Source organism: Bidens hawaiensis, unplaced genomic scaffold, assembly GCF_021521415.1.
Source record: "Bidens hawaiensis isolate Kalapana, Puna unplaced genomic scaffold, B.hawaiensis_p1.1 tig00083114_1, whole genome shotgun sequence".
NCBI classification, from domain to species: domain Eukaryota; kingdom Viridiplantae; phylum Streptophyta; class Magnoliopsida; order Asterales; family Asteraceae; genus Bidens; species Bidens hawaiensis.
Genome location: NW_027503954.1, coordinates 5,304 through 23,269, shown reverse-complemented (window position 1 = coordinate 23,269; position 17,966 = coordinate 5,304). Strand labels below are relative to the sequence as shown.

At 38.2% G+C, this 17,966-nt stretch overlaps 1 protein-coding gene across 1 annotated transcript; it reads right to left on the bottom strand.

Moving 5' to 3' along the window:
• Positions 1-4,152: 4,152 nt before the first annotated feature.
• Positions 4,153-11,868, bottom strand: LOC143607512 (dihydroorotate dehydrogenase (quinone), mitochondrial-like). Its single transcript, XM_077082938.1, has 11 exons — positions 11,652-11,868; positions 10,631-10,713; positions 6,756-7,079; positions 6,421-6,676; positions 6,260-6,340; positions 6,076-6,183; positions 5,965-5,994; positions 5,743-5,880; positions 4,831-4,868; positions 4,633-4,732; positions 4,153-4,563 (listed from the first exon to the last, which is right to left on the bottom strand). The coding sequence occupies exons 1-11, from the start codon at positions 11,838-11,840 to the stop codon at positions 4,489-4,491; spliced, it is 1,422 nt and encodes a 473-aa protein (XP_076939053.1). The 5' UTR covers positions 11,841-11,868; the 3' UTR covers positions 4,153-4,488.
• Positions 11,869-17,966: the final 6,098 nt, after the last annotated feature.

The following is a 17,966-nucleotide window of genomic DNA, read 5'->3' as shown; positions in this document are numbered from 1 at the left end:
GTTGGAAAGTTGCTTGAGCGTTTCTAAGGCCAAAGGATAGTATTAGGAATTCTAATGACCATGGCGGGTTGTAAATGTGTTTTAGGTTTATCATCCTTAAATATTCTCACCTAGTGACAACGTGATCTAACATCAAGCTTAGAAAAAAATAGTTGACCTCCAAGTTCATTGGCGGCGCGCTTCTATGAGTGGACAAGGAAAAATGCCTTTGATGGTTAGCATCATTCAGCCTTGTATAGTCTCCAGTCTCCACACATCCTATAAGTACCCCCCCCCCCCCCCTTTATTTATCTCAAACTAACACAAGCGCAGCAAACATAAGAACTTGTATTATTTCCTATCACACCATAATAACAATTCGTGGGTCATTTGTACAATTATGTCTTTTAAATACTTAGGGATCTATAGGGTTTCAGGTTCAAACTTACCTCTTCATTTATTGTTAAGCTTAGATTATGTCGTTACATGTCATAGCAGGAGGTAGTAACACACACTATAAATTGTTTGGACCTGACTAGAGGTGAACAAACCGGTTTTGGGTTAAACCAAACCGGGAACTCGAACCGGTTAGAAGCATTGGAAACTATAAATTGATGTAACCGGTTGGGGTCAGTTCCAAACCGGTTTTATTCAACCGGGTCCAAACTGGTTTGCAGAGTTGAATTATAAAAACGAAGACTTCGCCATTTGTTAGTTGACTATATGAGGTGCACAACTAAATCTTACAATCTGTATTAAATGTTGAAACCGGTTTCCATTAATGTCCACCGTTTAAATTTTGAATGTTTAAATTGAGATCAATTTACCACAAATAAATGAATATTTAAGGAATGATGAGCCTTAATTTACTAAATTTTATTAAGTAGGCCCATTTTACACTCGTGTTTCATTTATTAAATTTATTTTGTATTTATTAATGTTACGTAGAGTGGGCTTAAAACCCGATTCTACTCAACCCACATGTATGTTTAAAGGGTAGACCGACAATTTTATCTAAGATTTGATCCGGCCCTTTACTCTTTTAGAAAGAAATATGGACCTGCGACCCTGCCCTCTAAAAAATAAAAGGGTGAAGTATAAATAAAGGTTTCAAGGGTCCAACCATTTACCCTTTACGACAATAATCACATCTCATTTTCAGCATTTACTAGTTTCATATCATACATGATTTTAAAATACGAATCCTAGAACAACTATACTTAAATTTAATAACATAGTAATGTCAACTTCGAAAGTTAATTAACTATTTGAATTGATGCAAATAATATTCACATTTACAAATTACAAATAGAGAAAAATTCACTGGTTCACATATATATGTTTCTAATAAGTAGTATTACTCTTTATTTTTTTTTCTTTTAATAGTTGGGAAATTTTGGATGAATGATATAAGAAATACAAATTTCTTTTAAATTTATGATGAATTGCGAATCTAATGGTATATCTAGAAACTGGTAAACGATTAAATAAGGGTCGGACCCTTGAAACCTTTTTACCATGTAAGGTGAAATTTAAAGACCCTTAACTCAACCCATATTATATATCCGGGTCTATTTCAGGGTTTTACAAGTCGGGTAACCGGGTTTCTAGGGTCCGACACTTATCCTACTCACCCCCCAGGTATGAAGCAAGTTTCAGTTTCTCCCCGAAACCATACTCGGACCCAGAACCGATCCAGACCCGCCGAAACTGGTTCCTCCTCTATCCAGTCAAAACATCGGACCCAGCCCGGTCAAAACACGATAAAAACCTAGTAAAATTGGTCAAAAACTCGATCATATCCAGAACCGGTGCCTACCGACTCGATTATGGACTTTTTTTGACAAACCTGGAACCCGTTCTTTAAAAACCCGGTTTACCGACCTCTACTCTTATGTCAACTCTCTCTTTTTTTTCTTTAGAAATTCTGTTTGTTGATGTATTCAAATAGTAGTTGATTTTGACCATACCACCTTATGTAAAAGGTGTTAACCTCCGTTTTTTCCATACCAACTCCCAATATCTATTTTAAAAACATAACTTATGATTGCAACACCTCCTTGTTAGTCACTTAAAATGTTTTTATGTTATGGTTTTGGCGAAGATTAATAATATACAAGTGGGAAAAAACAAGAAAGATTATTGTTTAAAAGTGTTTTTCGTGAAGTTTTCAATTATCGTAGTAATTACATCACAATTGTCACATTAATTTCATTTGTATTTGATCTAAACTCTAGATATTAGATAGCTAAAAAGATTCATAAAAACTTCGGGTCATGCTAAATGTACCCCCTGGTTGCTTGTCATACCCCCCCTGGAAAAACCAACTTTAATATTATCCCTTGAAATTATATAATTACAAAATTAGCACAAAAACAGGGATTTCATATTTTTTTTACAAGTTGCGTTTTTTTTATGATTTCGAGTTTCGGGTTTAGGGTTTAGGGTTTAGGGTTCGGGTTTAGGTTTTCGGTTTTAGGGTTTAGGTTTCGGGTTTAGGGTTTAGGGTTCTGGTTTAGGTTTTCGGGTTTCCGGTTTCGGGTTTAGAGTTTAGGGTTTAGGTTTTCGTGTTTAGGGTTTAGAGTTTAGAGTTTAGGGTTTGGGTTTAGGGTTTTAGGTTTTTGAATTTCGGGTTTATTTTGTAAAAGATAAAGAGGTAAAATAAGGATATTATAAATATATATACTATTAAAATTAAAAAATATATATTATTAATGTTTATAATATAAATACTAAAAAAATACGTAATCACCAAGATGACAAAAGGGGTTTTCAAATTTATATCAAGTTAAATGTATTATGGTGGATTGGTGGGATGATTTGTAAAAAGTGGTTGTAGAAGGTGAAGATAACTAATATGGTATACAAATTATAAATAGGAAAATAAGAGGTTTGAATTGTATTTCCTAAATACTAGAGGGGGGGGGGGGTATGTTTAGTAAAATTAGAGAAAGGGGGTACGTTTAGCGGCACCCAAAACTTCAAATATTATTTTAGTAGTCCAATAATAAATGATTTTAACATTAAAAATTATTTGAATTAATCAATCATTTATAAAAAAAAAATTAAGTTATCCATTAATTTAAAAAGTCAAACACGTGATTACTATAGCAGCACAATGTACAACTAAAATAATGTTGTACTTTAAAATATAAAAAAACATAAACTTGTTGCAGTTTTTGTGTGTTTTAAACCGCCGACATACAAAAAAGGAGAACAAAAAAGGCACTCATTTTCTTCCTTTCAGGTAACCGGAATTTTCAAATATTAGCCGGAATCTTGCCGGAAGCACGCCTCGACCGCCACCAGGCGCCTTACCTGCGCTACGCCTTGAATTAGCGCCTAGTGCCCTTTTGAGGTATTGCTTTACCTCCAAAACAAGATTAAAAGTATTTAAAATATAATTAGACTTCAATATAACACGTTCATTTCCTCAAAAGGTTATTATTAAGATCAATGAACAAGAATAACTACAAATCAAAAGAATAATTAATAAAAGGCTTTCTTCAAACTTACCAAATGCCCTTTTGAGGTATTGCTAAAAGCCAATAACTTGAATTTTTAAACTCTATCCATCATTTATAATGTGATACTCGTGTTTTTTATATACACAAACTCGAAAATGTATATTTTGACACCTCAAATATGTGTTTAACTTTAGTAAATAAAGAACAAGTGCTAATATTAATGAAAATTAATCATGGCTGAAGAAATTTAAAAACATAAACACATATTATTATTAAATAATCATAACATTAAAATGTCAGAGTTCATCTTCACCAACACGATACAAAAAGATTAGCTTCTAAGGGCCATATAAATTACACGTGGTATAAACATAGTTATGAAACTAAACCAAGTGAAAAATGTGTAATATGAATCGGGAATGCTCTCCTCTATTTTTAAGCTCAAAATGGTTGTGCCGACAAGGGAGCATAAAGTACACGTGGTTCTTGGTTGTTACATTACCCGTAGCTCGATAGTACATTTGCCAACTTATAGAATTTCACTTGTTAAACATCAAGCAAATTTAAAATTGGCATCTATTAATTAGTCGCAAATTTGCTAATAAGATTAAAAAGTAGTGATTACATCGAAACATTAATTTGCTGTCTTTGTGTATTCCTCATTTAACGTATAAAAATGTTCTTTAAAATATACTTGATAAAAAAAAGGTCAATTCAGATACATCAAAACATATCACATGGTTAAGATTTAAGGATCCCATACCTGACGCAATATGCAACAAAAGCTATAAAAAAATAATAAAACCAATATAGCTGTGATGAAACATCTTATGGGCATCAATAAAATATCAAAATTGTGAACAACTACTCTCTCAAAACATCTTATAAATAAAATAAAACAAAAAATCAAGGAAATGATTTATAATTTTGTAAGTCCTGAAAACAACAGCTTCAGGATGAAGGTGTAAGTAAATATGCATCCAGTCACTTGCTTATCTTTACAAAAACCATCACAAAATTGTCATAATTTGGTATGCGATTATTATCTGCAGTCCGCACCAATCGCTTCATAAACCGACTTGAAACCGTCCCGTTCCAAGCATTGTGCAAGTTCGGCCTGAAAAACAAAAATAAAAATAGATGTTTATATTGTCCATATGTTATAATATTTAATGTAATAGGATACCTTTATTTGAGGTATAAGTGCAGGTCCACCATAAGCAAATGCGGTATATAGCTGAACAAGAGTAGCTCCTGCTCTAATTTTTTTGTAAGCATCCTCACCACTACATCAAGTAAAAACATTTAGTAAAGTGATATAGTTAATAGCTTTATAAATTATATAATACACGATTAAAGAACAAGATTCAAACTGAACACGTGCCTGCTCACGCCTCCACACCCAATTAAAGGAATCTTTCCCTGATGACAACAATATATGTTTATATAAGATAATAAAACCGGAACAATCACCATATTCAAACATAGGCTTGTAAACGAACCGAACAAACACTGTTTAGCTTTAACCGAACAAGCGATCAAACACATACTGATCATGTTCATTTATGTTCGTCCTTTAACGGTATAAACGAACGGGTTGCGAAGGTAAATGAACATAACTGAATATAGATGAATGAACATACTGAGCTAAAAGCAATCAAAAGAACAAGCGAACAACAATGTGGTGGGCCTAAAAAGTTATCAAAACTAGACTAAATTGTAATGAGCCTAAAAACTTTTTCTGAATATATTAATGAGCATAAAGTCATAAACTAACAAATTAAACAAAGGTAAAGTAACGAACATAAATGAATGCAAAAGAATGATCATATACAATTTAAATGAGTGAACATTTATGAACATAAATAAGCGAACGAGACATGTGTTCATGTACGTTCGTTTAACTTTAACTGTACAAACAATTGAACACGAACAACTAGACGAGCAGGGTTTTCTTGTTTATGTTCGTTTGTTAAGAAGATGAACGTGTTAGTTAATGTTTGTTCGTTATCAGTATAAACAAATAGTTCAAGAACATAAACGGTGGAATATAGATGAACGAACATAACTTAGCTAAAAGCAATTAAAAGTTCAAGTGAACAACAATGTGTCAGGCCTAAAAAGTTATTAATATGTAATGAGCCTAAGAAAATTAAATGAATATATTCACAAGTGTAAGCGAACGAACCTAAACAAACGTGAAGTAACAAACGTAAACGAGTGCAAACGAATGAAGATAAAAGAATTTAAATGAAAGAACATGCACGGACATAATGAACTTGCGAGTAAAATGTACCTTTGTTAAAATATACATATCCTTTAAGATGTCAGTCGATAAACCGAAAAGAGGCTTCCCACTCAATCCACCAGTTTCTTTGGACACAGGATTGCTCTGCACTGACTCTGGCCTGGAAATAGTTGTATTTGATATAATCTACAAACAAAAAGAATATAAACATATATACATCAAACCCATAATATTATTTAAATCCATAACGAGATCAAACCAAAAACATACCAAACCATACAAACGGAGAGCAAGAGCAACCTACAATATATAAAATGAAACATGTAACAGATAAGAACCCTAATTTTAAACAAAAACATATTATGTAGCAAATATAAATACCGCTGCAATATCTTCAAGATCTTGCTTAGACAAATCTGGAGCAATTTTTACTAGCAATGGAGGTGGGCCCTCTTCGCCCCATTGCATTTCATCACGAGCCGCTTGAACCTTTAACAATACAAAAATAAATTATACCCTTTCATATTACAATTTACAAACACGCATTATTAACTACGTTTCAAACCTTCTTGACAAGATCCTTTAACTGTTTTCTTCCTTGCAGCTGGCGGAGTCCAGGCGTATTAGGCGATGAAATATTAATTACCTGTATTATAAAAACATTTCCTACTAAATTCACAATTTTAATCAGGGTAGCAAGTGTAATTGTTGAAAATATAATATTACCAAATAGTCAGCATACTGTGATAATGTATGTACGCCTTGTACATAATCTGCAGCCGCATCTTCACTGGTTTTGTTTTTTCCAATATTGACCCCGAGAATCCCAGGGCCCGCTTTCCCGCCATGTTTGACAACATCATTAGAAGATATTGAAGTACTTGATGTTTCATCTAGCTTTCTTTTACCAAGTTGAGCACCCAACCGTTTTGCAACCGCAACTATTCCTTCACTATTAAACCCACACCTGTTTATTATAGCACTGCCCACAACAAAATATATTAATAAATAGCATTCGGTTTGTAATTATTAATAAGAACATATGATTATTAATTATTTACCCTTGGTCCCGCAATCTGAAAATACGGGGTTTCGGATTGCCTTCTTGTGGAATAGGAGTAACTGATCCGACTTCTACAAAACCGAAACCTAATCCGAGAAGACCTTCAACAGCTTCTGCATTTTTATCAAAACCAGCAGAGAGACCGATCGGATTAGAGAATCTTCTTCCCCAAACTTCAAGGCCTAGAATTTGCTGATCTGGCCTTTTTTCTCGTGGGACCCACCCACGAGTTGCTGCAGAGACGGCTAGACGGTGAGCGACTTCTGGATCCAGTAATGCAAATAACGGGTTTACGACTTTTGTAGCGTTAAAGAGCCAGCCACTGCAGAAAAAAATTGGAAAAGCATAAAGGATATGTGCTTGACACTATTAAACACTAAGCAGTTAATGCGGAAAAATATCGGATATCGGTCAAGGACCGATATTTGAGATATCGGTTATCGCGGTGAGATATGGTGGGATATCGGTAATTTTAATATCATGCAAAATTTATATATATAGCAATTTAACACTAACAATTCAGTATACTCTTCTACTATTTACAAATTATCCTTTTGCAAGTTGCAAAACCCTTACAATAGTAGCAAGTAGGAACTGATTTAAGACTCAAACCACCAACATAAAACACTAAAAGTTGAAAATTAAGACTTAAAAAACTGATATCGGGAATATCGGTGATATATCGGTGAAATATCGGCGAAATATCGGTCAATATTGGCCAAATATCGGTCAATATCGCCGATATTATCGGTACCGAGATTCTGAGCGATATTTTGACCGATATTTCACACGAGGACCGATAACCGAGATACCACCGAGATTGACTGCATAGATTAAACATGTGCTAAGAACTAAGCCTAAAACACACAATAGTGACCTCCTAAATAACGAATTAAGCATATTCACTATTGGTCTTTAGTGAGATAAAATATGTGGTGTTAATGTGTTATTCGTTACTCCTATCTTCATGTGAACTACATGAAACCCATTTAATCTCGCTCTTGGTTAAGAAAAGTGTGTTTTAAATTGATATAACATTATAGCAAATTAGCAATATAACTGGTGATAATGTATAAAAAGTTTGCGGCTCTCAAAGTCTTTATTCAAAATAAATTCCAAGTCCAAGGTCTACAACGCCTCACATGCATCATAGATATTAAGTTGCTCAGGTCTGACAAAAACAGATTTATGCGATTCTCAATAACGAGAGAGTACTTTATGGTCATGACTCATGATGGTCAAAAGTAAAACCAAAGAAGGGAGAGTTCTTAGAAGACATGAGAACGTCAGAATGGCAAGTAGAAAAGTTAAACTAATCAGTGTCACAAGACCATATATTACACTTTTACTTTAAGTGGTTCATCAAATTTATGTCTTCCCCTCACACTCTTCACAAGATGCAATTCTACATATCTTAAGGAATTTAAAGGTACTTTTTGGGTAAGAATTTTTGTGTCAAATAAGGTTGTTATATGTCAAATCATGTTGCTTTACATCGAAGATATCGTACATAACTGTGTTTGTATTAGACTATGTCGGCTATAGTTTCAGTTTATTATTATTAAGTTCTATATTGTATAGGGTATCTAAGTGTATTTAGTATCTCTATATAATTGGTTGTAATCATATCTCATTAATTCAATAATACTGATTATCTTTTCATAACTGATTTGGTATCAGAGCAAGGTTTATCTCCTGGTTTATGTGGATGACATCATCATTACCGGTAACAATCCTGACACGGTTGACAAGCTCATTACCCGCCTCAATTCACTTTTTGCTCTTAAAGATTTGGGGCAACTACATTATTTTCTCGGGGTGGAGGTTGTTCACAAGAAACCAGATTTGGTTCTTTCCCAACAAAAATATATTTGCGCTATTTTACATCGGGCGGGCCTCGCTGACTGCAAACCAATTTCCACTCCTATGCACACCTCTCATGTCTTACTTCCTAATGATAGTCCTCTCTTGGACGATCCATCTCGGTATAGACAAACAATTGGCGCCCTTCAATACGCGACCCTTACTCGTCCTGATATTGCGTTTGCAGTCAATCGGGTATGTCAGTTCATGCACGCTCCAACGGAAAATCACTGGGCTGCTGTCAAAGGCATCTTGCGTTATTTACAGGGTACTATGAATATGGGTCTTTGGTTTTGTCACAACACGGGCTATCGGCTACAAGCCTTCTCTGATTCTCACTGGACCACTAATGCGCAGGCCTTCTCTGATTCTGACTGGGCTGGTTGTCCAATCGACCGTCGCTCCACGGGGGGATTTGCTATATACTTGGGTTCAAACCTCATCTCCTGGTCAGCTCGCAAACAGCAAACAGTTTCTCGCTCCTCTACTGATCAGGGTACAAGGCCATTGCAGATACTGTTGCAGAATTAATTTGGCTAAAGTCTCTTCTTCGTGAACTTGGCTTACAAAGCGAGGCACCGACAATTTCGTGTGACAATCTTGGTGCCACATATCTCACCGCCAATCCGGTGTTTCATGCCCGTACTAAACATATCGAGGTTGACTACAACTTTGTTCGTGAGCAGGTTACTCAAGGCCATCTCAATGTCAAGTTTATTTCAACCAATGATCAAATAGCTGATATCTTTACGAAGCCCTTGTCTTCTCAAAAGTTTGAGTTTTTGCGGTCCAAGTTGCAGATTGCTAACCGCCCTGAACTTGCGGGGGAATATTAGACTATGTCGGCTATAGTTTCAGTTTATTATTATTAAGTTCTATATTGAATAGGGTATCTAAGTGTATTTAGTATCTCTATATAATTGGTTGTAATCATATCTCATTAATTCAATAATACTGATTATCTTTTCATAACTGATTGTTTGTTTGGCAAGATTGTATGAACGTGGAAAAAAATAAAACAAGACATAGTTTATATAAGTAGGGCATTTTTTTGTTTGCAAATCTCGTCTTCCAAGAGTAAAAAATCAAGTATTAAACATTTTAATATACATGTTAAAAAGAAGACTTCTAACATTAGAAGCTTTTTGATGTTCATATATACTTGCTTTTATAATGCCATAATTTCAATTACAATTGATAGATATAACTCCTGGCTTTGATAAGTTCATTATTTCAGCATTGTGTGCATGCATTTGGTTTTATGTGATTCGTAAACTTGTGTTAAAATGTTTATCTTTTGCAATAGAACGGAATGAGAAAAAGGTTAATAAAGAAAGGAGAAATGGGTGTGAGAATCTAATGAGTCAACCTAATACGACACAGCCCTTTTGACTATCCTAAACAAACACTCCTTTTGTTTGCTTAATCAATCAATTACCCTCTAATCCAACTAGGCTTTTCGTGACCTTAGATTTTTATGTTTTCTTATGATCTATATAAACAAAGAACTCTATAAGCTAAAGAAAACACAAGCTATTATATGTTAAGTATGCAATTGACAGATTAAAAACTTAGCAAGATCCTTTCCAATTGATCTTTATAGATATGAAGGCACTAATGTTGAACAAACTTTGATTGTAACCTTCATATTATGCGGTGCAGTGGCAGAACGGTAATTTCTTCCTTATATTTACCATCTCTAAAATATATGCTTCAAACATTAGTTCATAACAAAACAGCATTTCAAATACATGTTTTTAGAATTTGTTTGTTCCACAAACACAATGACCCGAAATAAATGACATTCATTATCTTTAAAAGGTCTTGTATACATATAACAAACGTAAAGCTAAGCCTCTTTTTCCAACTTCAATTGTACTAAATGACAAAACTTGCTCATTCCTACACCTACTTTCAATCATTCTTAACTACCATAACTTATGTTATATCCTTCATCAGTTCATTGTACATCATGTAACAATCAACTCAAATATTATCAAGATCACGTACCCGAAAGTTGCTTCATCCACAGTGCTGGCATAAGCTCCTCCAGCTATAACCAAACCAATGGTTCCGCCTGTTAGTAACCTTCCCTACAGTTTTAAAATTACTGCAAGTCAAAACCCTAAATCCATATAAATAAATTCAAATAATTTCCAGACCCGTCAGTTCCTAAAAGTACAAAGGTTGCATCTTTACAAGAGATCCAAAATCTTTTACTTCAAAATTCACATAAAAAACTTATTATTCTTTAATTAATTGTCTTCCAAAACATTGATATCTTTATGTGGACCCTGTAAGTAACCTTCCCTAAAACTTTATATAATTGCAATTCAGAACCCTAAATTCATACAAATTCAAAAAATTTCCTAACCCGTAACTTTCTAAAAGTACAAAGATTGAATCTTTACAAAAATTTCATGATCATTACTTCAAAAATCACACAAAAAGCTTATCTTTCTCAAGTTAATTGTCAAAATAATAATCATAAATAATAAATAAATCCCAAACTGCCTATAAGTGCATATAACTGTATCCTTAACTAACTGCAATTCAGAATTGAATATCCATATAAAGTTAACTAACTTCTAGGCCCATAACTACCTAAAAGTACAAAGGTTGCATCTAAATTTTTTTTTTTTAAATAAGCTGTCTAATAACTGCATCTTTAACTAACTGCAATGAAGAATCCAATAACTACTTAAAAGTACAAAGGTTGCATCTTTACAAGAATTCCAAAATCTTTACTTCAAAATTTGAAAAAAGAAGGCTCATTTTTGTTAAAACAATTATATTGCAAAGTATTAACATCTCTATTTATCTGTAATTAAACATCCCCAGACTCCCTTTAAATCCCAAAGATTAGGTCCCTCTTAATTTCTTAGGATTGAATCCTAATAATTATAAAAGTCAATACACAAAATGAAGTTGAAGAAAGCAGAATTAAAAGTCAAAAGTATTCCTAAGTTAATGGAGATGATGTATTAATTAAGTAATTAAAAAAGGAGAGAAAGAAAGAAAAAGGTGATACCTTTCTGGAAGAATGAGGAATATTGGGTTTATTAGCATTAGCAGCTGTAGAAGAAGCTGAAGAAGAAGAAGAAGAAGAAGTAAAATGATGATGTCTGGTTGGAGGAGCAGTGTTTGATATTGATATTGATTTGAGCTTTTGAGTCAAACTATCTTTAACCAATCTGAATGCTGCGATTCTTCCCCTCATCTTCTGTTCACCAAATGATTCTTGATTTCAAAATCTTCCTACCTCCTTAATTAATTATGAGTATAATAATAATAGGATCAAATTCATTTGGTAATTAGGGCAATGAATGAATAAACTTTTTGTGAGGGAAGAAATTGTACGCTATTATTATTATTAATTAATTGACGTAGAAGAAAGAAAGAAAGAAAGAAAGAAAGAAAGAAATTTGAATGTCGGCTTATTGTTTTCGTTCTCCGTTGAAGCCCTTGTTCCTTCGAACAAACCTTTTCGGCTATTATTCAACTTTATGCCCTTCAATTTTCTACTTGTCAATTTTACTCCTTTTTTATTCTATAAGGGGCGAATCGGGTTTGTTCAGGAACTGGTTCCGAGTGTTTATCGGATTTTGGCCGGGTCGGGTCCTGGTGTTTGTCAGGTAGAGGTGGAACCAAATGCGGCGGGTCCATGCACGATTTTTCATAGGAACCGAAACCTAGTCTGTACTCGCGGGTCAGGTAAAACCTGTTTTGGTTTCGGGTTGAGGAACCGGGTTTTTTGGCCACCTCTAGTCAGGGGGAAGTAGGGGTGCACAAAGTTGGTTTGTTTATGTTATTGAGGCTTAACCATAACCGAGCTTTTGTTTCTGAAAAATCCAATGGGTTCAGGCACAATTTTTCAGAGGAACCGAAACTTGGTTCATTTCCGCAGGTCAGGTACAACCGGTTTATGTTTCGGGTCGACGAACCAGGTTTTTTTCCCACCTCCAGGGGGGAGGAGTTTGAAAAGTTGGTTTGTTCCTATTATAGAGGCTTAACCAATAACCATAATTACGCTTCAGTTTATGGAAGATTGCTTAACCATGAACTTGACATAATGGTCTGTTAGCCATCAGTTATAGTAGGTTTTGGTTAATTGTCCGATACTTTTTTTTTCCTTTGTTCAAGTTGACAATGATTCAATTATACTATTCCAAGCTCAGTTATGGTAATTTCGAAGGTGTATTATGTCAGCTCTAAACATGGTTATGGTGTTTGAAGCTACATTAATCATTATAGATATTTATATCTTAAATTTAAATTTTCGAAGCTGGAAATGAAAATTAAAATTTTAGAAAAACCCAATATAGTACACAAACAAGTTGAATTGGTGGAAAAACACAAGCATGCAAGGCTCTTACAAGTCAGATTAGCGAAAGCGTCCCATACAAGTCAAAAATGTCAATTTCTTTTATAAGATGTTTTGTGTTTAGAAACACCAACTTTACGAGTTTAATCATAATTTTAAACTTGTGTTTTAAGTTCTAATATTCATTACATCTAAATTCTAATGTTTTTAAGTCGCATCTTTATAATGTTGGACTTAATTTCCGTCTTTGAGTCAATGAGGCGGGTTGGGTCGACTCATCGAGCCTATGATGAGTTCGTGTCTTGTTTATCAAGTTGAGCACGTAACTTGATTTACATGGAATAAATTACTTGGTGAACAAGTCGAGCCAATGACTTGGACAACAAGGAATTTATTTATTAATTATTATTTAGATTTGTTTTTACCAATTAGTATTTGAATGTGATTATGGTATTTGTATTCTAGTCTAGTTGGGTTTTGAAATTTAAATTAGTATATATACCTGAGCTTGTGGGTTATATCATTAGGAGTTTTGAGTATTGTAATTTTTCGAGCTAATGAGAATTACAAAGATCGGGCTTATGATCTAAAACATCGTTATTGTGTTTATCGATCTGGTCACCAAACTTCAATTGGTATCAGAGCTCGGTTTACGAACGAGTTCGTTAGTTTTTCTGTTGCTGGTAATCACTTTTGAAGACTGACGTGATTTTCTAAATTCCACAAGCAGCGTCAGAGTTTGATTAGGGTTCGTAATACGAGTCAAGGTGAAGAAACACTAAGTGACCCGGTACAGATTATAGATAATCTGGGGGTTAAGTAATGTTTCCCACGAATGAGATCTAGCTGAGAAGGCTGTTCTTCAGGAGACCTGCAAAACAAACACCGTAAGCTCGTCACTGAGAAGGGGGGGTTCCTCCTTGTGACCACCCTCCGGCGTGAGAATCAGACTAGGTTGCTCTGAATATAAGTGTATATTAAGAGATTGCTAGATAACTGGATAGCAGATGATCTTACCATTCCAAGATGTTGGAGTATTTATAGCCGAAGGTAGGTTTCCTAGAAGGTACAGCCGGCTGAATAGTATTCCTGTTCAACCAACAGGGGACTATGCACAGGCCATACTGGTTGGTGGGTAGGTTACGGCCAACAGTAACAAAGTCGGCTGCACTATTCCACCAACTGTAGATTATGCACGTCCCACTTACTGTGGATTGTACGCAGGCCATGCTGGTTGGTGAATAGGTTATGGCCAACAGTAACACTATTCCACCAACTGTAGGCTGCGCATGCCCCACAGTAAGGGTTGGTGAGTAGGCAGCGGCTAATAGTGACAAACAGTACTAGAGGGTGCTCCTCCTCGCACTGTTGTCGGTGAGCTGTCACCCTGTGATTGGCTCATGGGCTGTTCTGGTCAGATCGTCTGTCCTATCCATACCTTGGCAGGTATAGTACAAAAGATCTTTCAGAATCAGACTGGCTCATTTAGGCGGGATTGTTCCCGCCTTGCTCATTCCTTCATGTGACTACTGAAGTAGCTAGTGTCTTGTGCGTGTAGCCCTGTTGTCTGCGGGTAGCCTTCCCTGATGGCTTGTATCCGCAACTGCGGGAACAGGCGGGGTACTTTACCATTGGGAGGCTTTCCCTGCGGGTACAGCTTGCGTACTGCGCGTAAGATTCTATGAGCATGGTGGGTCCTGCGGGAGCAGATGGCCTTTGCGCAAACGTCCCTGTTCAAGGTGAGTCTTGCGGGACCAACTGGTCTCTGCTGGGACCTACCTCTTCAAGTCCCCCCAGTCCAATGTTCTTCTCATGAATGTTTAATAAAGTGAGGTGAACTTTTGGACTTTAAGCAAGGGGTTTTGAAAAGGGTTTTTAGTTTTAAGGTTCTCCGTGGGGATTCTTCCCGCGGGTTTCCTAATGTCACTTGCAAAAATTCCCGATTTTTTTTGCTTGATCTTTGGGTATGATGCGGGTAGGTATGTAACCTTCTCGCAAGTCAGGAGCGTTGAGTCTCACTTGTGTGGATTCTCCTTGAGGTTTTAGTGGTTTTGAACATAGTGATCAATTATGTTTAAACCACCAATTCCATCCTGGAGACTCAAACAATGTAGTTCTCGACGTTCCCGCTATGCGGGGATGTTGTTTCCGTTTCCGCAAGCATTGCCCAGAAGATCCTTCTTGGTTTCAATTCCCTGCGGAGCGCTAGGTATGTGAAGGGTTTTGCCTTAACACTGTACCCGCTCTCGTCTTACGGTTACTTTACTTTCAAGGTACCCTTGGCGTCAATTCCCTGCGGGTGCTAGGTATGTGAAGGGTTATGCCTTAACACTGTACCCGCATCCGTCTTATGGTTACTTGGTTGCCAAGGTAAGGGGTATTTTCCCGCTTACTTTTGAATCTTTTTGAATTTTGAATTTTGAAATTCGAAAGGTTGGTAAGGATAAGAACAGTCCAAACATCTGAAACGTCGTGCGACGGTTTCTTCTGACTGTGTCAGGACGTGCAGGAAGTTATGGTGACGTGACAGAACATGGTCATTCCAGTCGCTTTTTCAGGCGCGTGGGCGTGATTTTTCGGGCGCGTGGCCGCGAAATTACTGGCACACGTCCTTTCAACAGCTGTTGCCAGCTTGCTTTTTGCCACGTGTCATAGTTTCATTGCACCTTTGATTTCTCTCTCCTCCGCATTAAATTCACCGCATTAATTGCGATTACTATATAAAGGGGGAGAGGGTTATTTGCAATTCACACTTTTCACTCTTCTCTTCATCTTTAAGGCGATTTCCGGCGAATACTCCTTTATTCAATCGAGCATTCTCTCGAAATCGCTCTCTTCCTCCTCTGCAAGATGTCCTCTCGTGATGCTGAAGCTATAGCTGACGACAGGGGTACTGCTGGTGAGTGCCAGTGTGCTCTGCCCGGCGATCAGTACCGGTATGTTGTCAGGAAGTTCATGCTCGATCATCTCGAGCCTGAGTTTCCTGAATCCCACCAGACCGTGTACGATGCCCCCAGAGGCAAGATCGGGGTTTATGCTGCATTTTTTGTCTATGGGAATCTTAGATTCCCATTGACAAAATTTGTTTACCGTGTCCTTGAGAGGCACGGTGTTCATTTGACCGAGCTGCACCCCATGGCGATCGCCAAGATTCGCCATTTTGAGTGGGTGTGCCGGATTTTGGGCATCGAGCCCCATGTGGACCGCCTGATGACCTTCTATACCTGGAGGTGCATCCAGGGGTGGTACACCCTGACGACCCGTATTAAGGGTCTGAAGATTTGCGACACCGAGCGCAGTCTTCGCGCGTGGAAGCAGGAATTCTTCTACATTTCTGCCCGCGCCATCCCCCTTGCCATGAAGTTTAAAAATGGCCAAGCGATACCGAGCCTTTACGCCCCCAATTACCAGGAGGCGGAATGGTTTTCGAAGATATCCCGGGTCCAATCTCCGGTTTACCGGTTTGCGGAGTCCGGGATGGTCATGTTAGGGATGAGCCGGGTGTGGAAGAATGCGTCTCAGGTTCCCATCCTTCTCGAATATGGTTTGAACTCTATTCCCTATGGTATGTCTTGTCTTTCTTTTTGATACGAGTTTGTCTTCTAACTGTTTCTTTTCTTTCAGAGGGAAATGATTTGGAGTCGCTTCTGTACCCGCGGGAAACCGACGGTCCCGCGCGGATGGGTACTCGTGCTCTGGATGAGGGCGAGTTGCCCATCCTCGAGCAAACGGCGGATCATTTTGTGGAGGTCTATCCGCTGGGCCACGAGATCCTGAGCCACCGGCGGCCAGGTAAGGCGATATTCTTTCCTCAATCCCTCAATGTTGTACCCGCTGCTGGAATTCTTGACCTGTCTTCTTCTGAGGAATCCTCAGATGCTCCTCCATTGGTGCGGAAGAAGAAAGCTGCTGCCGGCGGGAAAGGGAAGGAGAAGGCCTCCACAGCTGGTCCGGTGGTTCTATCTGACTCGGAGTCAGATAGTGAAGAGGTGGCGGGGAAGCCCGGTGGTGAGAAGACCACTGCTCCGGAGGCTACGACCGTTACCTCCGGAGAACCAACGAAGACGACGGTGACCAGTACCAAGAGGCCGGCTCCATCGGGTTCCTCCCCGCCCGTCCGTACGTTCAGGGTCAAGAAAACCCGTAAGTACAATCATAGTGTCTTTGTAGATTTATCACTTCATAAATTTAACACTTTCTTCTTTGTGCAGGCGTGGATGTTGACGCATTCCGGGGTGAACCGCAGGGGAGTATCTCCCCGCCAATGACGGTAGGCTCGGTCAGCCTTCCTGAGGCGTCGACCCAGGCGCCTGCGCCTGCATTCGCTGGTCCAGTTGCTCGTTCCTTTGAGCCAACTGTTCCGGCCGAGATGACGTCACCGCCGGCCGTGAGTGCGATTTTTACAGCATCCTTCACGGAGCCGGCGGTTACTGCTGCTGCTGAGGAGGCGGCGACCAAAGCGGCGACCACAACGGCGACCACGGCGGCTGCCACCATGCCCGCGCCACCGGCACCGACGGGCGGACCATCAGGTACGCGCAGGGCTTCCCGCCGATCTTTGCCACCTTCCCGTCTGCCTGACCTGTTGGATGGATTTCCTTTAGGTTCAGGTGATGGGTTTGGCGGCTATCGGCCTGTCATTGACCCTACAGGTGCGTAGGGTTCCTTTCTTTTTCCCTTATGTTTTTTATCATCTTTTCCTTACTGCCTTTGTTTCTTTTGCAGTGTCGGATTCCAATGAAGTGTATGTTCCGCGATGGAACATACGCCAAGGAACAACCCTTCGTACCCCTGTGGAGTGCGTGGACTGGGCTCGCCACGCTGCTCCTCATGGTGCGTTGGGGGAAGCCATGGCTAGCTACCAGGAGGGTAGGCTAACCAATGAGCTTCGGGTTCTCCAGGCCCGGATGCAGCCGCGCGTCGAGCTGCTTTGTCGTGAAAACGACAAGTTGAAAGCAGCTCGCGCCAAGGACGTATCTGAGGCGCGTGCTCTTCGGGAGGAGAACCAACAGCTGGCGGCAG